This window comes from Dermacentor andersoni, chromosome 9, assembly GCF_023375885.2.
Source record: "Dermacentor andersoni chromosome 9, qqDerAnde1_hic_scaffold, whole genome shotgun sequence".
NCBI lineage: Eukaryota > Metazoa > Arthropoda > Arachnida > Ixodida > Ixodidae > Dermacentor > Dermacentor andersoni.
Window position 1 is genome coordinate 109,612,579 of NC_092822.1, and position 20,721 is coordinate 109,633,299.

Here is a 20,721-nt window from a genome sequence, read left to right on the forward strand (position 1 = left end):
TGCGCATCGTAATGGGGGATACGCCCACGTGCGACTGTTGTGGAACCATAGAAATGATTGAACACATCCTACGTCTCCGTCCCCAGTACGCCGTCGAGCGTGAAGCTCTCCGGATAGCATTGAGCCAGCTGGACTCTAGACCATTTTCAGAAATGAAGATCCTTGTACCACGGCCGTACGCGTCGATGGCACAGAAAGCCACGAAAGCGTTGTTGAAATACCTTAAGTCTACAGGTTTTGGCGACTGTGTGTAGACTGGGTGCAAACCTTCAAATGTGCGTGAAACTGTGCTCTCTCTATCTCCTCTCTCTCTCTCTTTCTTCGTCCCCATAATCCTGGCCCCAGTGCAGGGTAGCAAACGAGACGTGCGCGTCTGGTTAACCTACCTGCCTTTCCTTTTTTTCTGTTTCTCTCTCTCTTCTCGTAAACCTAAGCACACGAACGTTTTTCGAGTCCCGCCAAAATTGGAGTGCGGCCTGCACAGACGTGAACTGAAGCCGGTATATCTTAGGTTGCGCTGCAGAACGCCGTTTATAGCCACCGGTCCACTGCGTCCAATGAGCGAGTGGAACAAGCACGGCGTTGGCACAATGCAGAATTTTTACCCTCTAGGCATCCACGAGATCTGAACACCGATGGGTTGGTAATGTGGTGTGAAACTTAGTTTTTTCTTTCCTTAACCCGCCGTGGTTGCTTAGTGGCTATGGTGTTGGGCTGCTAAACACGAGGTCACGGGATCGAATTCCGGCTACGGCGGCCGCATTTCGATGGGGCGAAAACGCCCGTGTACTTATATTTAGGTACACGTTGAACAACCCCAGGTGGTCAAGATTTCCGGAGTTCCCCACTACGTAGTGCCTCATAATCAGATCGTGGTTCGTCATAATCACATCGTGGACGCGGAGGCCTTGTATGTTTCCCCCATCTCTCCGCCTCGCTCATTACTAGCAACAGGGTTTGTTACGTGATTACATCTCTATAGTTGTGTGGCATGTTTACGCCACGCAAGAAGTTTGGCAGGGCCTGCATCCTCATATTGCGTTTGCTGCTGTTTTCTTTTGCGGAGGCGAAAAATTTGCTGCAGACTTTCCAGGCTGGACTATTCGTTATAAGCAACAGCCTGATAGACGGGGTAGGACGTAAGCATAAGAATGACGAGGAAGAAGCTGTTGACTTTGAAGTAACGGTTTATTCTTGTCACAGGCCTTAGTTTGTAGCCGACATGCTACAAATAGGGCCACCATAAAATAACTGCGGAAGCTTCACAGCTGTGTGATAAAACTATTTTGTTCTTTCGTAGTTTTTCCTACTACGGTTTTCTTGTTTAATTGCGACCAGCCAGTGCCGTGCAGACTTAAAATTAAATTATGGGGTTTTACGTGCCAAAACCACTTTCTGATTATGAGGCACGCCGTAGTGGGGGACTCCGGAAATTTCGACCACCTGGGGTTCTTTAACGTGCACCTAAATCTAAGTACGTGGGTGTTTTCGCATTTTGCCCCCATCGTAATGCGGCCGCCGTGGCCGGGATTCGATCCCGCGACCTCGTGCTCAGCAGCCCAACACCATAGCTGCTGAGCAACCACGGCGGGTCCGTGCAGACGGTAGCCTCTCTATTGTGCAAATAGGAGTAGTGAGGAGAAAAAAATTGCCAATTAAGATTCAGCGCCTTGTTCTTGACTCTGCATACAACCCAGGTTATTGCGCAATTGTTAACAATGAACCCCTAACTACTAACTTGTACACTTCACTACTTATTCTGAGGTACTTATTCTGAGGTACGTTATGACGTTCCTTCGAACAATAAAATGAGCTCATTTTTTTTCTCGGTCACAGCAACGTAAGGAACAGCTCTGAATGGCTGCCAGTAAAGTCATTAGATGTCTCGGCGTCTCGGCGCTCGTACGATGACTGGAGAGAATGCGTATATAATTAAGGAACCTATATTATGTCCCGTGACCATCGCCCCTTGGGATTCTTAATATACTTCAGCGCCTAACAAGACCGTACTGCGGTGAAGCTGACTCCGAAAAAGTGGTTATTATGCGACGTATATTATACTTTTGCCTCAAGCGCCTTTGTCAGCGCATGCCTCGATCTGAAGCTCTGAAGTTAGGCCAACACTGCCTGCGTACCAATGGCTTAGATTCAAGTCTGACTTGGGCTAGCTGCCTAGCGCATAACGACAAATACGATGACGCTGCATGACGCATTTTTTTTCGATGGGGTTGGGGAAGCTTTTCGGGAAATTTCCGATTATGTACGTACTATCCGGATAATTAGTCGAGATTTAGGAGTCTCTCAGATATATGTAAGACTTGGCAGGTACGTGCATGTCATAAATAACACATTATGCATTCGAACATCCTAAAGTGACCCGAGGGACAAACAACGTTTTCACATTCCAGTCTCATCAGAACGCGGCAGGGAGTCATACCCACGGCCTCCTGCTCGACAGAAAGATGTCAGAGCCATCGCAGGAGAGGAGGTTTCAAAAAACGCCTCCTCTGATAGATACGGCAGGCTCCCTTTCGCCCCGTCGCGAAAGGTAATGGCGCTATCCTCACCGTTACCCGAACCAGGTTTGTGCGCTACGTTATGGTGACCGATGCGCGAACATCGACTTGACTCATGTGACATCAAACTATGAGGTGGTTCTCTTGTCCTTGTTCTCAGAACCTTAAGCTTATCGCACAGCTCGAGTGCTGCTGATGTGATGGATGGCGATTACGAGTGTATGCCTGTGCGTGCTTAGTACGCTGGAAACTTGGACACAATCGATAAGCACGATAAGCGCGATGACGTACAAGACGCGGGCACTCATCGCTGCGAAATTATGCTATGTTTCTACAGAAGCGATAACGGACACACACACACACAGACACACACACACACACACACACACACACACACACACACACACACACACACACACACACACACACACACACACACACACACACGTGCGCACACACACACACACACACTCACACACACACACACACACACACACACGCACGCACACCGAGAGAAAGAGAAAGATCAACTTCGATTTGACGCCCTTTAATTAGTTCCCTGTACTATGGTGACCAACGTGAAGCGCACTCGGCAGCTCTCGCCGGCATTGTCATGGTGCTGACAGTTTAGAGTCTACTTTAGAATTGCTACGTTCTGATGCTGCTGCTTACCAAAGTGCACTTATCAACGTCTTGAACGGGAAGTGCAATTGAGATTTGATTGTAAAATAGCGAGGGACATTCACTGTGCTAAAGAAATAACTATGTCGGCTAAATTCATTCGCGTATATTGCTTCTACGCAGGCAAACTTTGCGAACGCACGAACGCATGGCATGGCAAATACAAAACGTTAAAATACATCTGCATGAAGAACAATAATATATCCACAATAATGTAACACTGCGCAAAGTGAACTCGTTTTGCATTAATGCAAGCATCCATCAAATAAGTATAGCATCCATGACTGCCACCGTACGAGGCATCCGCATACTTTTGTGTGCTAATCGATGTTACAAATTACCTAGCGCGCTCCATCTGGTGGCCTTTGATGTCAACAGGGCCTTATGCCTTCGTTGCGCGCTTGTTATGCTCACTACACTTATTATCAACTTTTTCTTACATTTATTATCCAATATGCTAAAAAGTGGTTCCTACTGATGAGCCCACACGTAAGGTTGGGAGAAAACATCAATAAATGCTGGCGGATTGTGTTCTCTTGATCGGCAAGGAGCACTATTAGAAGGCGCTTTTTCGCACTCTTCCCAAGAAACTTTCATAACTGCCCCTCAAATACAAATCGTAAGCATCAGTAGGTTGGCTCTGCTGAATTGACAAGTGTGTGTTAGATAGGCTCACACAAAAGGGACAATAAGTCACTTCAAATAGAGAAAATATTCTATTAGAACTCTATTTCCTAGTTATTTTTATTGTATCAGGTTGGCGAACAGAAGATAAAATAGTAGAGGTTTCATTTTTCTTATTTTGCGTCGAAATCCCAGCGCAGGTATACGTCGCAGTGACTACGTGGATTTCGAAGTGTTTCTTTCCATTATAGTGGTTTTTGAGACAGTAAAAAAATGCCTAAATGTTTCTAAGCTCGCACTGCCGCAGTACACTCGTCGTCGTGCCACATTCGTCATGCCGTTGTCCTGCCATCGTCGTGGACCTTCTAGAATACAATTCCTGTACAAATTACCGATGGAAAAATAAATAAGCCCCCGCAGCCGCTGTAAAAAATACATGACGTCACGGTGAGATGGTGGGGCAATATCAAGGTGGGTTCACCACCCGTCTCTCGTTTTTTGAGTTTTTCACAGCCTACCAAGGCTCTTCTCATGGTAAAGGTGACCCATGTTGTTTCGAAGACACGTGATGTACAAATACAACTCGGATAATTTTTGAATTTAGTGGCCGATCCCAGAGATAGTGCGTTCTCTTAGATCGTCCCACTACCCATTACGCTTTATGCGTGGTCTGAAGTTTACTGATCTGAAGTTTACTAGAGCACAGTCTTAAGCACCAGTCCACCTTACTCGTCGAGAAGCCGACTGAGCAGACGCTGCATATCTCAGCAATAAAGGCGTGAAATGTTTGACTTAATTAAAGAAACTATGTGCTTGAAGGCATATATTTGTTACAGTGAGCATATTTAAGTATCATTTGTGGTTTCAAGGTGTAATTGCACACAGAACAAAGCCTGGTCATCGGCAAATCCGTAGGGGTAGTGGAGCTCGGGTTCTAGATAAGCCGATTCGTTATGTAATTCTTCTCCCATGAATGAGATATTCGGCGAGAGATAAGCAGCCACGGTCAGCAAAGCCTGGAAGAGTTAACACAAGATGACTCACTTTCATGCGAACTATACGTTTACAGTAGCCGCGCAAGATAATTCTTAAAGCATGTGCTATTCCTTAACACCTTTCCCTCTAGGCCCAGGTGAGTGCGTAGTCTGCGCCTTAGTGCCGGGGGCAGCAAGCATAGCGGGAGGCTGTTTTCTGGCGCTAAGCGGAAACATTATATTCTTAATTGTGCAGGAGTACTGGCCTTGGAAAGAGCAGGAGACTTCGAGGGAGATATTCTCCGGCCACGGGACAATTCCGCTGATGTGAGTAGTGCTTTCGCTCCATTTCAAACGACCTTCCATGAAAAGTGTCCGCACTGCTCTCAGACGGGGTGGCGGTATGACACGTGCTATTTCGGCCGCTGTTGGCTGTCTTGTGGTGCAGAAAAAAAAAGCAAAAAACAAAGAAGCATTGCAAGTTCACTCAAACTGAGAGCTCATGATATCTAAATCTACTTCAGTATTGTCAACTATTACGCACCTCACAATGGACAGATGTTCCTGGGCAAGATGGCCACTTCAAAAGAATCAACAATGAAGAAGCAAAATAGTATTTGAGCTTTTACATGCCAGAACCACCATCTCATTATCCATCTGACATGCCAAAACCACTATCTATTTACCAAGCTTGGGCTTTGTACTGGTCAAAGCCCGGTGTTCTCGTCTCAGGCCTAGCTCATTTTCTTCGGAAGGTTGTTTCCACTTCATGTTTCACATTCGCAGGATAAATGTACGAGGCATATACTAGTATAGATCGAAAATCCGAACCCTAAGCTGCGTTCCGACGCTACGGAGAACTGCAAGTTTTTGCTGCAGACCTCGTGGTCCGTAAACATTCGCGTTCGAGTGTACTTTTGTAGAAGCCTGCATGTCATTGTCGTTCACCTGCTAACGCTGTTTGGTGACTGCATCTTCTCGTGCACAGCGGAATGCAGTTACTAAAAAGGACCGCCTGTGGCCGGGAGGAATCATTCCTTACGTCATCGACGCTCAACTCAGTAAGTGAAGACGGCGGGATCTCGTAACTATGGTCCAGTAGTCGCTTGTTTGCGAGCTCGTTCTGCTTTCCTTTCGCTGTTTTTGTGCCTCATTGTTCCGCAGTCTACGAAAAGAGGCAGTTTTGCCCTAAAGGCGATGCATTGAAACCGATGGCAACGAAGCCCCTCCGACTGTGTCGAAGAATATGCGAAGTCGACATGTATGCACGACATAGCGTGGGAGGCAACACCTGCTACGAAGATAGTGTGCACGCAGATACCAGGCGTCTCGAAACGCTCGCGTAGTGTCCCTTGATCAACCATTTTAAGGTAGCGCCATCTTTTCGCCTATTTTCGCTTATTGCCACCGTCCCCCTCCCATTGATGCTCTCCCATCACTGCGCGTGAGTGAATTATTAGTGCGGGCTCTTGGCATTTAGGAGTCATCGCACTGGTCACTACCGACATCGAGAGGCTCCAACGTTTCTTTCTTTAACGGAGCGCGGTTTACGCCAACATACACATGGATTGTGATTTCTTGGATACAATACAATTTCATAACACGCACGCGTGCGCGCGCGCACACACGCGCACAAGCACACGCACACCTTGTATTAGTTGTTTGCTTTGTTCGTCTTTAAGAGCAGAGCATTTCTTTTTTCTTTGATCATTTGGTTCGGGCCAACACGATGATTCCGTTCAGAGTTAGCAATGACCTGCCTAGACACGGCACACAGGCACTTGTGCTTATGTGAGTTATTTAGTGATTGCATTGATTGTTTTGGGAAACAAACCTACTGATTAAACCACGGACACCGTGCCTAGACCTTAATCCATTCCGCTTGTTCACTGCAGAGTGAGTTATGCAGGGGAAAGTAGGCGCAATCACGTTACTTTCTTATCGGCAGATCGCACTACGAAGAAGATTCTGCGGGCAATGGCCGACATCGAGTCTAAAAGCTGCTTGCGCTTTGTGGCCCGCAAGAAGCATGAGAACTACCTGCACATCATGCGTGGAGACGGGTGAGCAGCCCTTCTCAATATTTCGGCGACGACCTTACACGGTATGTGTATTATGCCGTATAAAATGAAACTTTAGTTGAGGCTGTTGTTGTTACTGTAAACCAGTGACACATGTTATACTGCGTTGCACAGTAATGCACGATAACCGCCCAAATGCGGCCGTTGAACTTAGTGTAATGAGCTTCTCACGCATGGAGTAAAATTGGAGTGAAAGCTAGGAATATAATTTTGTTATAGCTCGTTTTGCAATATAATCCGGAATCCAAAAAAAGAAAGAAATATTGAGTCATCTGTAACCCTACATATAAATATCAGAACAAGTCTGTTAAAAGCGCACGAAGTTTACATTTGATCCATTACTGAAGTAAAACCGCTATTTCAAGAACAATAGACTAGAAAAATTAACCAACCGAGATAAGCAAGTAATGTAAAGCGTAGCTTTGTTTGATGGCCCTGTCAGTACTGAAAGCCCTATCAGGTTAGGTCTTGCATAAAAGTGATACCCGTCTTGATAATAAAGTTTGTGTTTTTCGGCTCTAAATTATAAAATTTTGGCCAATATTCGCAAGGTATGTTCAGTTTTTAATGATCAAACGTCCTCTATTCCCCTCGCCTAAATACATATCAGGATAACGACAAATGGATTAGCGTCTTTTTGTGCATATAGATAGTACTAGACAGCTGGTTTGGGCAGCCTAGACTATAGGAACACTTCTGTGACGTTCACAACGGCAGCCCAAAAGTGACAGAAGTGTGCGCATTTCGCAAAATGCACTTCCTACGAAAACTTCTGCACTGCAGAATATCGCTTCTTTCTGCAGGTGAAACCAATACCAAACAAGCAGTAAGAACAGCATGTTGAATGCAACGTGTTTAGTAAAGAGTCATTACATTGTGCGCAAGTCTTCACTGGCTTGAAGTCACTGAGCGCTTTCGGCAAACAATAATTTCGCACTCGGAATCCGTAAGTTGTACGTGGTCAAATGATATGGCAGGCTTCAATGTCTTCGGGGTGATAATTTTTACGTTTTATGGAATTTTTAAAGATCACGTGTGGCAGATAGCAACATTCTTGTCGTTGAGCGGCATTATTCGATGAGGCGGACATTACTAGCACGAGAAATCAGAGCACATATTGAGCTAATTGACAAAAATTTGCTACTTAACTTATTCATGTAATTAGTTAATTGCACATATAGTAATTTACGAATTGTAGCCGGTGAATGAATTTCCAGGATGATACCAGTTTTCAGATGTTCTTTCCCATTATGTGGAACAGGGCACATGGACGTTCCAATTCCTTTTGTGCTTCAATGCATAAAAAAGAGTTTTGCTAAAAGTGTAAGTTGAACAACAATGTATTTTTAGGGCTAGTTTGATGACGCATATCTCCTAACTGGCGTCATTCTGGAAATTCATTACAAGTGGATGTGCCTTGCAAGCTCATCAGCTGGAATTCCAAAATTGCAATATGTGTCCTAAACTAATTAAATATATAATTAGTGAATTCTTGTTATTCTTTGAATATGTGTTTCGATTTCTTCTGCAAGCAATGTCCGCCTCTTAATAATCCACCTTAAGGACTAGAATTATGTTATCTGTAAGAGGCAATTTTTAAAAGAACCAATAACCTCAAAAATGATCACCCTGTACAGTATAGAAAGAAGGACTGTGCTTTAAGTTAGGTGCGCTCCGCATACAGACATGTGGCAGTTCACTGCGGAGCAGCTCTGCGTCATTTGCTTGTAGCCGAAAACAAGCACGAAACGACACAATGGGGCCGACACTTCTCGTTGCGCTAATTTAGGCCGGGGAATTTACTTGTGCAATGAGCAGGTATACTTTCCAAGAAGCCTTGTAGACATGCAGGGTGTGTTGCAATAGTGGCCAGGATTGAAGCCACTATACTTTGACTGCTAAAAAGAGAGTTTCGAGTCCAATCAATGAAACGCGCTCGGAACACGTATCTACGAAGCCATCTTGTCAGCCGCTACGAGTATTGTAAATATCCTGTAAATATACGTCTGACTGTTTTTAACCCCGTAGCATTTTTGGTGGAGGTGCGGGGATGTTCTCCTGTCTCAACCCCAACCCATGGCCCCGACAATTGCCAGGCGACCGTCTCACTGATACAGTCCGTCGTGCGCCAGGAATGAGCCAACATTGGCTCTACCAACGTCTGCTAAGTTAATCGACCTGACTACACTCTGTCCAGCACAGTCATACGCACCCGCAGCCTGAATGCCCCAACGCGGTATCGCAATCCGGCCGAATGGCGCACTCCAGACGACAAGCCTATATGCTTCACTTGTGGCCGTATCGGCCATATTTCACGTCACTGCCGGTCTTCATGCATTTCGACCCCCTGGCCCTACCTCCCTTTCCACGGCCCTCATGCTGCTCCTCGGTTAGCCCCGCAAACGCAGCCAGCAAATTCTGGCGACACTTCTCGTCCTGCCCGCTCTAGCCGCTCGCCTTCGCCACGTCGCCGCTTCTCCCGATCGCCCCATCTCGGCGATCACCGTCCCCTAGCTCCTTCCGGCACACCCTTCCGGAAAACTAACGGGTGCAGCACCTGGAGGTGATGCTGCCAAACCGACCCGACGCAAAAATCCTCTTCTGACCCTGCCCACACATCGGAACCTCATTAAAGTGAACGTGGATGGTGTACCTGTTAGGGCTCTGATTGACACTGGCGCGCACATATCTGTGATGAATGCTCATCTTCGGAATCGTCTCAAGAAAGTCCTTACTCCTGCTCCGTCGCCTGTGGTCCAAGTCGCCGACGGTGGAACACCAGCCGTTATTGGCATGTGTCCGGCTCGCGTGAGCGTCGCCGGACATCATACTTCTGTTTTATTTTATGCTTTAGAGCACTGCCCTCACGACCTCATTCTGGACCTTGACTTTCTGTCTAGACATTCCGCTTTGATAGACTGTTCTGCTGGTGTTGTGCAACTCGCTCTACCTGCTGCTATTGACCCTCCCGATAGTGCTCCGATACGGCTATGTTCCACAGAGCATATTCGCCTCCCACACCGTGCCGTTACCTACATAGGTGTCTCCCCCGTTCCTCCTATACCAGACGGTGACTACATCGTATCCCCTAATCCGGATGTCCTGCTCTCGCATACCGTCGCTTTTCCTCACACCGTCATTACCATTTCAGACAACGCGTCCTGCCTTCCACTTGTGAATTTTGGACTTTGTACACAAGTACTCCCGCGCGAAATATCCCTGGCGCAAATAACGCCGGCCAGAGACTACAACATTTTTAACTTCTAACAGCTCCTCGTGTTCAACGCTTGCTTCGCCCCCTGCCCCTTCAGACTTGAATGCCCTAACAAAAATGATTGCTCCCGACCTTCCGCCCCAGGGTGCTAATGAACTGCGTTGCCTCCTTGCCTCTTAGTGGGACATATTCGACCTTGGAGAGCGCCCTCTAGGACAAACATCTGTCGTAAAACATCGAATAAACAGCGGTGATGCGAGCCCGATCCATCGACGACCCTACCACGTCTCACCTACTAATCATCCAACATAAAGTTGACAAGATGCTTTCTCGAGACATCATCGAACCTTCTTGCAGCCCATGGGCATCCCCTGTTGTACTAGTTAAAAAGAAGGACAACAGTTGGCGACTTTGCGTGGATTATCGACACCTCAACAAGGTAACCAAGAGGGACGTCTATCCGCTACCACGCATTGACGATGCCCTGGATTGCCTGCATGGAGCACAATATTTTTCGTCCATCGACCTTCGCTCCGGCTACTGGCAAATTGCCGTCGACGACATGGACCGCGAGAAGACAGCATTTATTACTCCCGATGGCCTGTATCAGTTCAAAGTGATGCCTTTCGGTTTATGTAATGCCCCGGCCACATTTGAACGAATGATGGACGCCCTCCTACATGGTTTCAAGTGGTCCATCTGCTTCTGTTACCTGGACGACGTGATAGTTTTTTCTCCGACTTTTGCGACACACCTCGAACGCCTATCGACGATCCTATCTGTTTTCCGTCAGGCGGGGCTACAATTAAATTCGTCCAAGTGCCACTTCGGTCTTCGAGAAATCCAAGTGCTCGGGCATCTCGTCGATTCTTCTGGTGTACGCCCTGATCCCGATAAAACACGGGCAGTGAAAAACTTTCCCGTGCCAACATGTGCCAAGGATGTTCGCAGCTTCTTGGGCCTTTGCTCCTACTTCCGTCGGTTTGTCCGAAATTTTGCGAACGTTGCGCGCCCTCTCACTCAGCTCCTCAAGAAAGACGCTGCATTCATTTGGGGCCCTGAGAAAGCTGGTGCTTTCACCGAGCTGATTGGGCTGCTTACGTCCCCGCCCATTCTCGCTCACTTTGATGCGTCAGCTTCAACAGAAGTCCGTACCGATGCCAGTGGCCACAGTATTGGCGCTATCTTGGCGCAGAAACAACAAGGGCGAGAACGTGTTATTGCCTACGCCAGCCGCCTTCTTTCCTTTGCTGAGAGCAATTATTCCATCACCGACCGCGAGTGTCTGGCTCTCGTTTGGGCAGTGGTTAAATTCCGCCCCCATTTGTACGGCCGCCAATTCACACTCATCACTGATCACCACGCTCTGTGTTGGCTTTCGTCCCTCAAATATCCTTCAGGGCGCCTTGGACGCTGGCCTCTGCGCCTTCAAGAATACAACTATTCAATTGTATACAAGACCGGCCGGTTACATGAAGATGCGGACTGCTTGTCGCGCCATCCTGTCGACCCTCCTGGCATTTCTGCGGCCGGAATACCTGTCACCGTTCTCTCTCTGGCTGCTTTTCGCGATATTGGAGCCGAACAACGTCGGGACGCCTCCTTACAAGACCTTATTCAACGGCTCACTTCAACCACGCCCGATCCTTCCCTTCGCATGTTTAAACTTAAAGATGGTATATTGTACCGCTCTAACATGCGCCCGGACGGCCCTGCCCGACTCTTCGTTGTGCTTGAGCGTCTGCGTCAGACTGTTCTCGGCCAGCTTCATGATGTCCTGACTGCCGGTCACCTTGGCGTGTCACGGACCTATGACCGCGTTCGTCGCTTCTATTTGCCTGGTATATACCATGACGTCTGCCGTTATGTCGCTGCGCGTGACCTTTGTCAACGACGCAAAAAGCGGACCACACTCTCTGCTGGTCGCATTCAACCACTTGACGTACCATCAGAACCATTCTTCGAATCCGTGTAGGTGTTGATCTTGTAGGCCCTTTTCCTACGTCTGATTCGGGAAACAAGTGGATTGCTGTAGCAACAGACTACGCCACCCGATATGCAATCACACGGGCTCTTCCGACAAGCTGTACAACCGATGTCGCCGACTTCCTCTTAGAGAACGTCATCCTTCACCACGGCGCCCCTCGACAGCTCTTCACCGACCGCGGCCGCTACTTTCTTTCTAAAGTTGTCAACGACATTCTGCACTCGTGCGCGACTAAACACAAAGTTGCTACTGCTTACCATCCACGAACGAACGGTCTAACCGAGCGCTTTAACCGCACCCTTGCTGACATGCTGTCCATGTATGTCTTCGCTAACCATCGCGACTGGGACGTTGCGCTGCCGTTCGTTACTCTCGCCTATTATTCGTCTCGCCATGATACCGCCGGCTTCTTTCCATTCTTCCTCTTGTTTGGCCGCGACCCTACGCTACCTTTCGACACCATTCTGCCTGCTAGTCTGAATTCCACATCCGAGTACGCCCATGAAGCCATACTCAAAGCTCAAGAAGCACGCCATATTGCCCGACGTCGACTTGTGGAGTCGCAGGACCATCAGCGGTGCTTATATGACGCCCGCCATCGTGACGGCCATTACACACCGGGAGCCCTGGTTCTCCTTTGGTCGCCGTCGCGACGCGTTGGCCTCTCGGAGAAGTTACTTTCACGCTACTCTGGCCCTTACCGTGTCTTACGTAAAGTAACTGACGTCACGTACGAAATCGCCCCTCTTGAGCCAACCGTGGCTCAGCATCGCTCCGACGTGGTCCATGTCGCGCGTCTTAAGTTGTATCACTCGCCCGCCTCCTAACCAGCACCGAGCCGGTGCTTCCGTCGCCGGGGGTCATGTGACACGCTGACGAAGAAGGTGTTGTCAGCTTGGTCGGAAGAAGACGACGCTCTGGACTTCGCGCGCTGTCAACCACCTTGTCAGCCGCTACGATTATTGTAAATATCCTGCTAATATACGTCTGACTGTTTTTAACCCCGTAATATTTTCACTGTTGTACGGTACTCATTGTGTAAGCTTATGAAATGCACAACGTTGCTATTAGCCTAAAAAAGCGCGACTACTCTTGCTTTCGCGAGTGAATTGCCCATCCCGGCTCTTCAAGCAGTCTGTTCAGCCGCCATCTTGTCTGAACTGAAAGGTAGCCTGCACCTTATTTTACTGCAATATTGCCGTCGCGAAGCTGTCCTGTTTGCGGGCTTTGCAATAACCTAAAGGGGTGTTAAATGGCAGCTACTCAACTTTGGTGCCTATTTAGTCATTTAGGCGAGCATTGGGACAAAGGCGCTGTATAAAATGTTCGCGCATTCTTTAGACAGCGTCGGTACTCTAGAGCGCAAGAGTGTGTCAGTACTAAAGGCATCACTTATTTGCACCCAAGGTTAGTTGTTCCCATTTGAGCACAAAGATTGAAAAAAATAGCAGTGCAACCCAATTCTTATGAAGCGAAACAATCAAGAAGTGTAAGGAAAAAGTAAGGTTAAGATTCGTACGTATCAGTAATTGTTACTATAACAGCATTTCTTCGCCTTCCTATTACACAGCCCTCTTTACACGCTCTTTTGATAAATGTCCTTCTATTTCAGCGCCCAATTCGCAATGTGCTGTTTGGAAATTGCTCTCGTTATTATTATGTAACAGCGACGCGCCACATCAGTTGAGTTCCTTGCATAAGTGGCGTGTCTACTTTCATGGCAGTGCTACTTTCTAAACTCTACAACTTTTGCACGTAGAGGTGGATATCTTCAGAACTACGGGCAGGCACGGCTTCTCCACATCGACTAAATGTGACTGCCGCCTGCAATTGCATGTTCTGTATATTTTTCAATAAGCCTTTTACTAGAATCAACAGAAAATGCATACATTACTCCAGCGCCAGCCGTCGTGCAACGTGCCATTCTGCCCCGCCACCTATGGTTCGCACCACTAATGTTAACGCCGGGAAGTGTCAATTTTACGTAGGCAAAATTGATTACGATCATGCGCGTTGGTGCGGGCACTATTTCTCAAAGTAAAAAAAGCCGGTCACTAAAAAAAATGTAAAAATCTGGAATTATGTAACTGTCCCCATGGAGATAGTAAGTGCACAGGTTCTTGTGTTAACCTGTTCCCTAATAACTGCGTCGCCGTAAGCGTGGGGACTGCCTGGCCTTTACAATTCATACAACATGCCGAGACGTTTCGCAACGAGTTTTCGGAGCGTTTTTCTAGTGCTGTGCATAAAGCTCTCGCAAGGCGAGGGGATACCAGAAGGCGAATGCGCAGCATTTTTTTGTTTTGTTTATACACACCGCAGCTGCAGTTCGCACGTTGGGCGCAGGGGTGGCGCACAGAAGTTGTCCCTAGGCAGAGACTGTCTCTACCAGGGTATCATCGTGCACGAGCTGACGCACGCGGTGGGCTTTGCGCACGAGCACTCCCGTTCGGACAGGGACCAATACATCGACGTCTTCACGGAGAACGCGGAGCCAGGTATGTACAGTCGCGAGGCCGAAGATGTGGGAACTGTTGCGCATTATCGCTCAACTTAGGTAACAGGCTGCGCGGCGAGTACATTGTTTCATTGCAGGCCCGGTCTCAGTGCCCGAAGGCTAAATGCTAGAGGGAAGAGATTAAATTTAAATATTTGCCGCTGCTATATATAAACTAGGAAAAAGATGTAACACATTTTCATGAAGGCAGGGAGACAGGACGAAAACTTATAAAAGGACGAGGCTCCGGCACCTTTCAGCAGCGGGACTCTCGCCGCATAATCCTAGCCAATTCACTGCTTGGACGCAGGGACCCCATTATCCATCCCTCCTGCATTTTAATAAATAGGCAAATATGTTTTCGTTGATTTAATTATCCTTATTCGCCCCCTTCCCATAACCCTGTATGCCCTGAGGCATTGTCCTTCACGTAAAAAAATAAAAACTCCGTGTCTACGTTGTCGTAGGCTCCCTTAATATCTTAAAATGCCCTCCATAAAGGTTTAATCTGAGCTACTGAATTGTCTATCATCAACATCATCATCAGCCAGGCTACGCCCGCTGCAAGGCAAAGGCCTCTCCCATACTTCTCCAACTACCCCGGTCATGTGCTAATTGTGGCCTTGTTGTCCCTGCAAACTTCTTATTAATCTCATCCGTCCACCTAACTTTCTGACGCCCCCTGCTACGCTTCCCTTCTCTTGGAATCCAGTCCGTAGTCATTAATCACCATCGGTTATCTTCCCTCCTCATTACATGCCCTGGTAAATGTTGATACCTCAGGCTCCTCTGCTGATGCGTGATCTGCTTGGGTCCGAACTATGCCTTCTTTCCTGCCGAAGTTAGCCCTAACGGTGTCTGTGATGTACCGCAGCGCATCGTCTCCTCCCAAGATGTTACCAGCTTCATCCCTTATAAACGTCTGCAAATTTTTAGTTGGAGCTCCGAGTTCTCTTACATGGCTCCAGAATCTTTTTGGTGCGCCTTTGTCTCTTTTGTAAGTGTTATGGACTTATCGTTCACTTGCGCATCGCAGCAATGGTATCTCGGCGTACGAACGTGAACTAAAAAGCAATTCATCCCGTGTGCCCTCTGTACAAACAAGTAAACTTCTATCGCCTGAAACTAGATGTACCTTCTCTCAAGAGACCCATTATAAGGTGCCCTGACATAGGTATTTTGATCATATACGCAAGAGCTTCGTGCAACAAGTGTTGATTGTGCTGGTATATAGGGCAAATAGAGTGTTGGCCCATGGCAAAGTCATTCGGTGTGTTAACTGTTTGAGGCAAGGGACATAGCTCATAGTTTGGAGGGAAATGAGGCCATGTGCCGGCAGAGCGAAAGCCACAGCTGTCTGTCTCTCTGTAGTACAGGAACATGTCACATCTCTTCCTCATTTCGAGCTCGTGTCGTCTCCCCTCAGCGCAAGTGGTCGCTCTTCTCCTCTGTGATGTCTGTGCTCAGTGCGAGAAAGTACACAATAATGTTTTAAGGTAGTGCAAACTTCTTGCCGAAAACCAAGGCGTGCACTTTTGTAAGTAAATGAAGCAGGCTGTACGCGTCAACGAGTCGTTACATGACTCAACCATTGTCATGTAACCACTGAGATTGTCCACCAGATTGTGCAAAAAAACATTTTTTTTCACTGGTGTTCCGACATTAGGCGAAACCAGCCGTAAGTAGCAGAATACGTTATCGATTTGTTTCAATCTTCTTATCTGACAAAGCCGCACCGGTATTCCGGCGTACAAACGGGATGTAGGGCTTACTTGTACTTGTTATGGTATCATTCTAAAAACGTAGGTTTGAGTTCGCTTTCCAGACGACGCTCAGTACTGCAAAGTTTGTGTGATGCCTATTTGCTGCCCCATATTGCGCATAGTGGGGAGATCAATGGCATCTCTACTGTCAAGAAGTATCGAAACCCGAAAAGTGTACGTGGTTCAATCTTCCTTGTAGCTCTATAAACATTAGCTTCTGTATAACGAAGCGATGACAGTAGCAGGGACACAGATTTAAGGCGACAGCGATAAAGGCCCACCATGTCACAGACAATTCGGTGTCGGCGTCGGTGGAGTTGTCCGTGAGGGAAAATTTCCGTACATTTGCGATACCGTTGTGCCTATCATTGTTTTTTATTATGCCCTGTTAAAGCACATCTTTTTTTCTTCATTTGCTTCGCATGGTTCGCGATACTCAATTTTGTGTAACGGACATTTGTAAACAATGATGTACTGCCTTTATGACCAATCGCGGAGGGCTGATAGCAGAATTGGAATAGAAAAGTTTGGAATAGTTTTACGTTATAGCGCCCCAGAGCTGACAAAATTTTCGCGATGTTGCTTGAACAGCAAATACAAAGTTCATATCATTGCACCTTCAAATGCACATTACGTACATACGGTACAATAAACCACTTTTTCCTTATCCAATATTGAGACACTTCTTTGAGGAATACAGGAGAAAATTTTCACCTAATTGAAACGCCGTGAAGAAGTCACTATAGTATTGCTGGTAGAATGCAAATTACGCTCGTTTTAGCATTCTGGTATCCCGATTTTGTTTCGCCATGCAAGCTAAACACGGCACTCTCCCACTTGGTATACCACTGTCATAGATATAGCTGCAGACCGGTGTCTCTAGACACCGGTATATTATAAAGAGACACATGCCAAATTAACAGGCAAATCATAGCGGAGTTTCACAACAAAAAGGGGGTCTACTCTTGTGTCAGTCAGCCATATGTTTTGTTGACGGAAAAACAATTCGCATATCTCCGTAGCACATAGGCCAGCCGGTGTATGTTCGCATTATTTAGATATATTTTTTTTGGTCCGAGGGTTGGTTTCCCTGCCAGGTGGCGCACTTAGGATTGTAAAAATGCTAAGATGTTCATCCAGCAAGGCTCGCAGGTAACGCCCGTCTTCTAGCAGCGCTTGGATTCAAAACAGTTGGAAGAATTAACTGCTCGGCAGTGGAGCTGAGCATGACAGATGACGAGTACTGGTGGAAAGAAAAGCAGGGGAGAGATTGATAGAGCCTGATACGTTACTGGCATAGGTAAGTGTGCAAGGCAGATATAGATGTTTTAAGGGTTGATAGGCGAAATGCTACACTGCGATAGATGCAATAAAAATGACTAGATCAAGCAGGCTAGGTGACTGTTTGTCGCCGCTCTGCTTCGGACTTGATGACAAGAAAGAAAAATCATCATCACAAATTAAAGTTCCTTCAATAAAAAACAGCTGAGAGTTTGCCCTTGCGTTGTTCGCCCCTCTACTTCTCATCCATGTGTTTTGATCCCAACCCACGGCATGAAGCTCCACAACATTTGTCGCAGAAAACGTGGATCAGTTCAAGAAGCTCGAGCCGTGGCAGAACAAGCTCCTGACGCCCTTCGACAGAAACTCGGTCATGCTGTACGGCTCGGAGTCGTTCTCCCGCAAGCGAGGCCTGGCAACCATGCTGGCCAAGGACGGCAGCAGGCTCAAAGAAGTTCACGAGAAGCCAGGGCTGAGCGCTAGCGATGCGCGAAGAATAAATATGCTGTACCGCTGCAAAAATAAAAAGACTTAGCACCAGCACTGTACGCTCTGTAGCTGTGTTGCTGCCAGGGGGCAAGGCAAATTTAAGCTGGGTCTCTACTTTAGCCCTGCTGTATACTGTAGCTGAATAGAGTAAACCTAAAGAAAGAAGAAAGGAGGCGCTGTGGGCATGGCTTGAGAAGTATCACTTCATCAAGGCAGTAGTTTGAGCTAGTTGCTACTGCATTTTTGAATGTATATGTCTGCAGAAGCAGCAATGGACAAGACGTTAACGCCTTGCCTTCTTTTTTTCTCGCGCCAATTAAAATAAAAAGAAACCCTAATCTCACGCAAAAAATGAGTGGATATTTCAACGGACCTTCTTTCTTTTTAATAGATTTAATTGTCGCTACAGGCTTGATTACTCAATTACGCATCATTATGACTTTTAAAGTATTTTTTCTAAACCATTCACATTCACGGTTACTGCACGCTTTATTGCGTTCCATCTTACAACCCTGTTTTCGACCCCTGCAGCGTAGCGGGTACGTGCCATGTTAGAGACTCAGCTCCCACCAGGGGACGCTAAAACCATGCCCCTAGGATCGCAAGGGAGCAACGCTTTCGTGGTAACTCTATACTCCTTCACACGTTCCCTTGAGAATTAAGCCAGTTGTGTAGGGATGATACTGCCGCACCTCACAATTCTGATTTGATTTTTTTTTTCACTTTGCTGTCGCATAGTTACTCCTCTCAACCCTTAGTCTGAACTGGAGACCCCAAATAGAATCCTTAACCATGGTACCTCCTTTTGTATTTCCTATATGTCAAAACTTGTAGCTACGATGTGTAGCAATCAATTCATTTAATTGAAACAAGGTCGTGAGAAACTGCCGGCTAAATCTGGCGTGTTCTTCCTGCAAGAAATAAATAGGGAAATATGATATCGCAGGCGATCACATGGCGCTTCTTAAAAATAAAAAAAGAGTCCTTCAATCACTTAACTGTGTAATCGATATAAAACATGTAACAGAGCGGAGGCTTCTATACGCGATGAAGAGAACAGTACTGCCGCAAGGCTGCGCTAAAAATTTTCTGCGCCTACAGAAACTTTTTTGCTCTTCCAATACAGCGTTTATGCTATTTTGTGAAACAAACAACTAAAACGCACATATTTTTAGCTAAAATTCTCCGTTTGCTGCATATCTTTTGAAACCTTTATTCAAGAGACTGGCCAGAAGGAAGTTTATTGAAACGTCAATAGGGGCCCCTGCGTATGACCGCTGCTTCAAGCCGTAGGGCTGTCGTTATATAAAAAAGTACTTATACGCCTAGACAAGCAATAAGGACACAACAACAACAAAAAAAAAAAAACATGTTCAACATGTACCCATTATACCTTTATAAAGTCACGTATACATAGCAAAGATCAGGAAGCGGCGTTGTTTATATGAAAGCACGCAGCTTTAACGACGGCCAGAAAAAAAAACAATTAAATAATAACTGTATTCGCCAGTCACGCAATGAAAGTAAAAAAAAATATATGCAGATCCCACGCACTGTGTGAATCGATGTAAGCGAAGCTTTCCGTTCTGGATGCTTTGATTGACGGCAATTTACGGTGTTGTTGAGGACTAAAGCTTAATTTCTTCAACGTTTAGTCAAACATGATAGTGGTGAGTTGATCTTAAACGTTACCTTGCGTGCACCACTTGCGTTTGTCTGCGTAGTACACAGAACACTCGGGGAGATGTGTTTGCTTGAGGCGTTCTTGTGCGCCATATTTCATAACCTCTGAGAGCGTTGAGCATTGTCATTACCTGACGTGGCACATCGCATCGCGGCAGAAGTATTAAACTTGAATTGGATTATGGGGCTGTACGCGCCAAAACCACAATCGGATTACGAGGCACGCCGTAGTGGCGGTCTTCCGAGCAGTGTTTGTATCGTGTTTGAAGTAACGGACCGAGGAGACTTCTTGCTGAGCAAAGTATGACCCACTGGTCGTTTATTCATTCGCTTATGTACTTGCGTATGCAATGAGGGAAAGGAGAGCGACGGAAAGAAGTGGCAAACGATATCGGCGCACATGCGCGATAACCCATTCTGATACCCGTTCATACAATTGGGAGACTTGCTTGTCTTCTCACACACACACACACACACACACACACACACACACACACACACACACACACACACACACACACACACACACACACACACACACACACACACACACACACACACACACACACACACACACACACACACACACACACACACACACACACACACACACACACACACACACACACACACACACACACACACACACACACACACACACACACACACACACACACACACACACACACACACACACACACACACACACACACACACACAAAAAAAAAAAAAAAATTTAAGCTAGCAGACTTGACGAAAGTTTTCGTCGTAGCAAAGACGCTTCGGCTCCGTCCGGGATCTGGTAGATCGACGAATTGTTGGCAATGCGGATGGGTTTCCCGGTGTGTCTTGTTGCCCGGCTGAGTCAGGAACCCCGGTCATTTGCCGGCTTGAGCAGTGGTCGGCTGTCGCAGCGTCACCTGCGTCGTTT

General features: G+C 46.9%; 1 protein-coding gene across 1 annotated transcript in view; it reads left to right on the top strand.

The window, feature by feature from the left end:
- LOC126527933 (uncharacterized) overlaps positions 1-18,161 on the top strand; it is a 120,088-nt gene extending 101,927 nt beyond the window's left edge. Inside the window, exons 8-11 of the mRNA XM_072284278.1 lie at positions 5,052-5,122; positions 5,784-5,856; positions 6,744-6,858; positions 17,918-18,161. Of these exons, the coding sequence (XP_072140379.1) occupies positions 5,052-5,122; positions 5,784-5,856; positions 6,744-6,858; positions 17,918-18,153 (495 nt within the window). The 3' untranslated portion in view covers positions 18,154-18,161. The remainder of the gene's footprint in view (positions 1-5,051; positions 5,123-5,783; positions 5,857-6,743; positions 6,859-17,917) is intronic.
- The last annotated feature ends 2,560 nt before the right edge of the window (positions 18,162-20,721 follow it).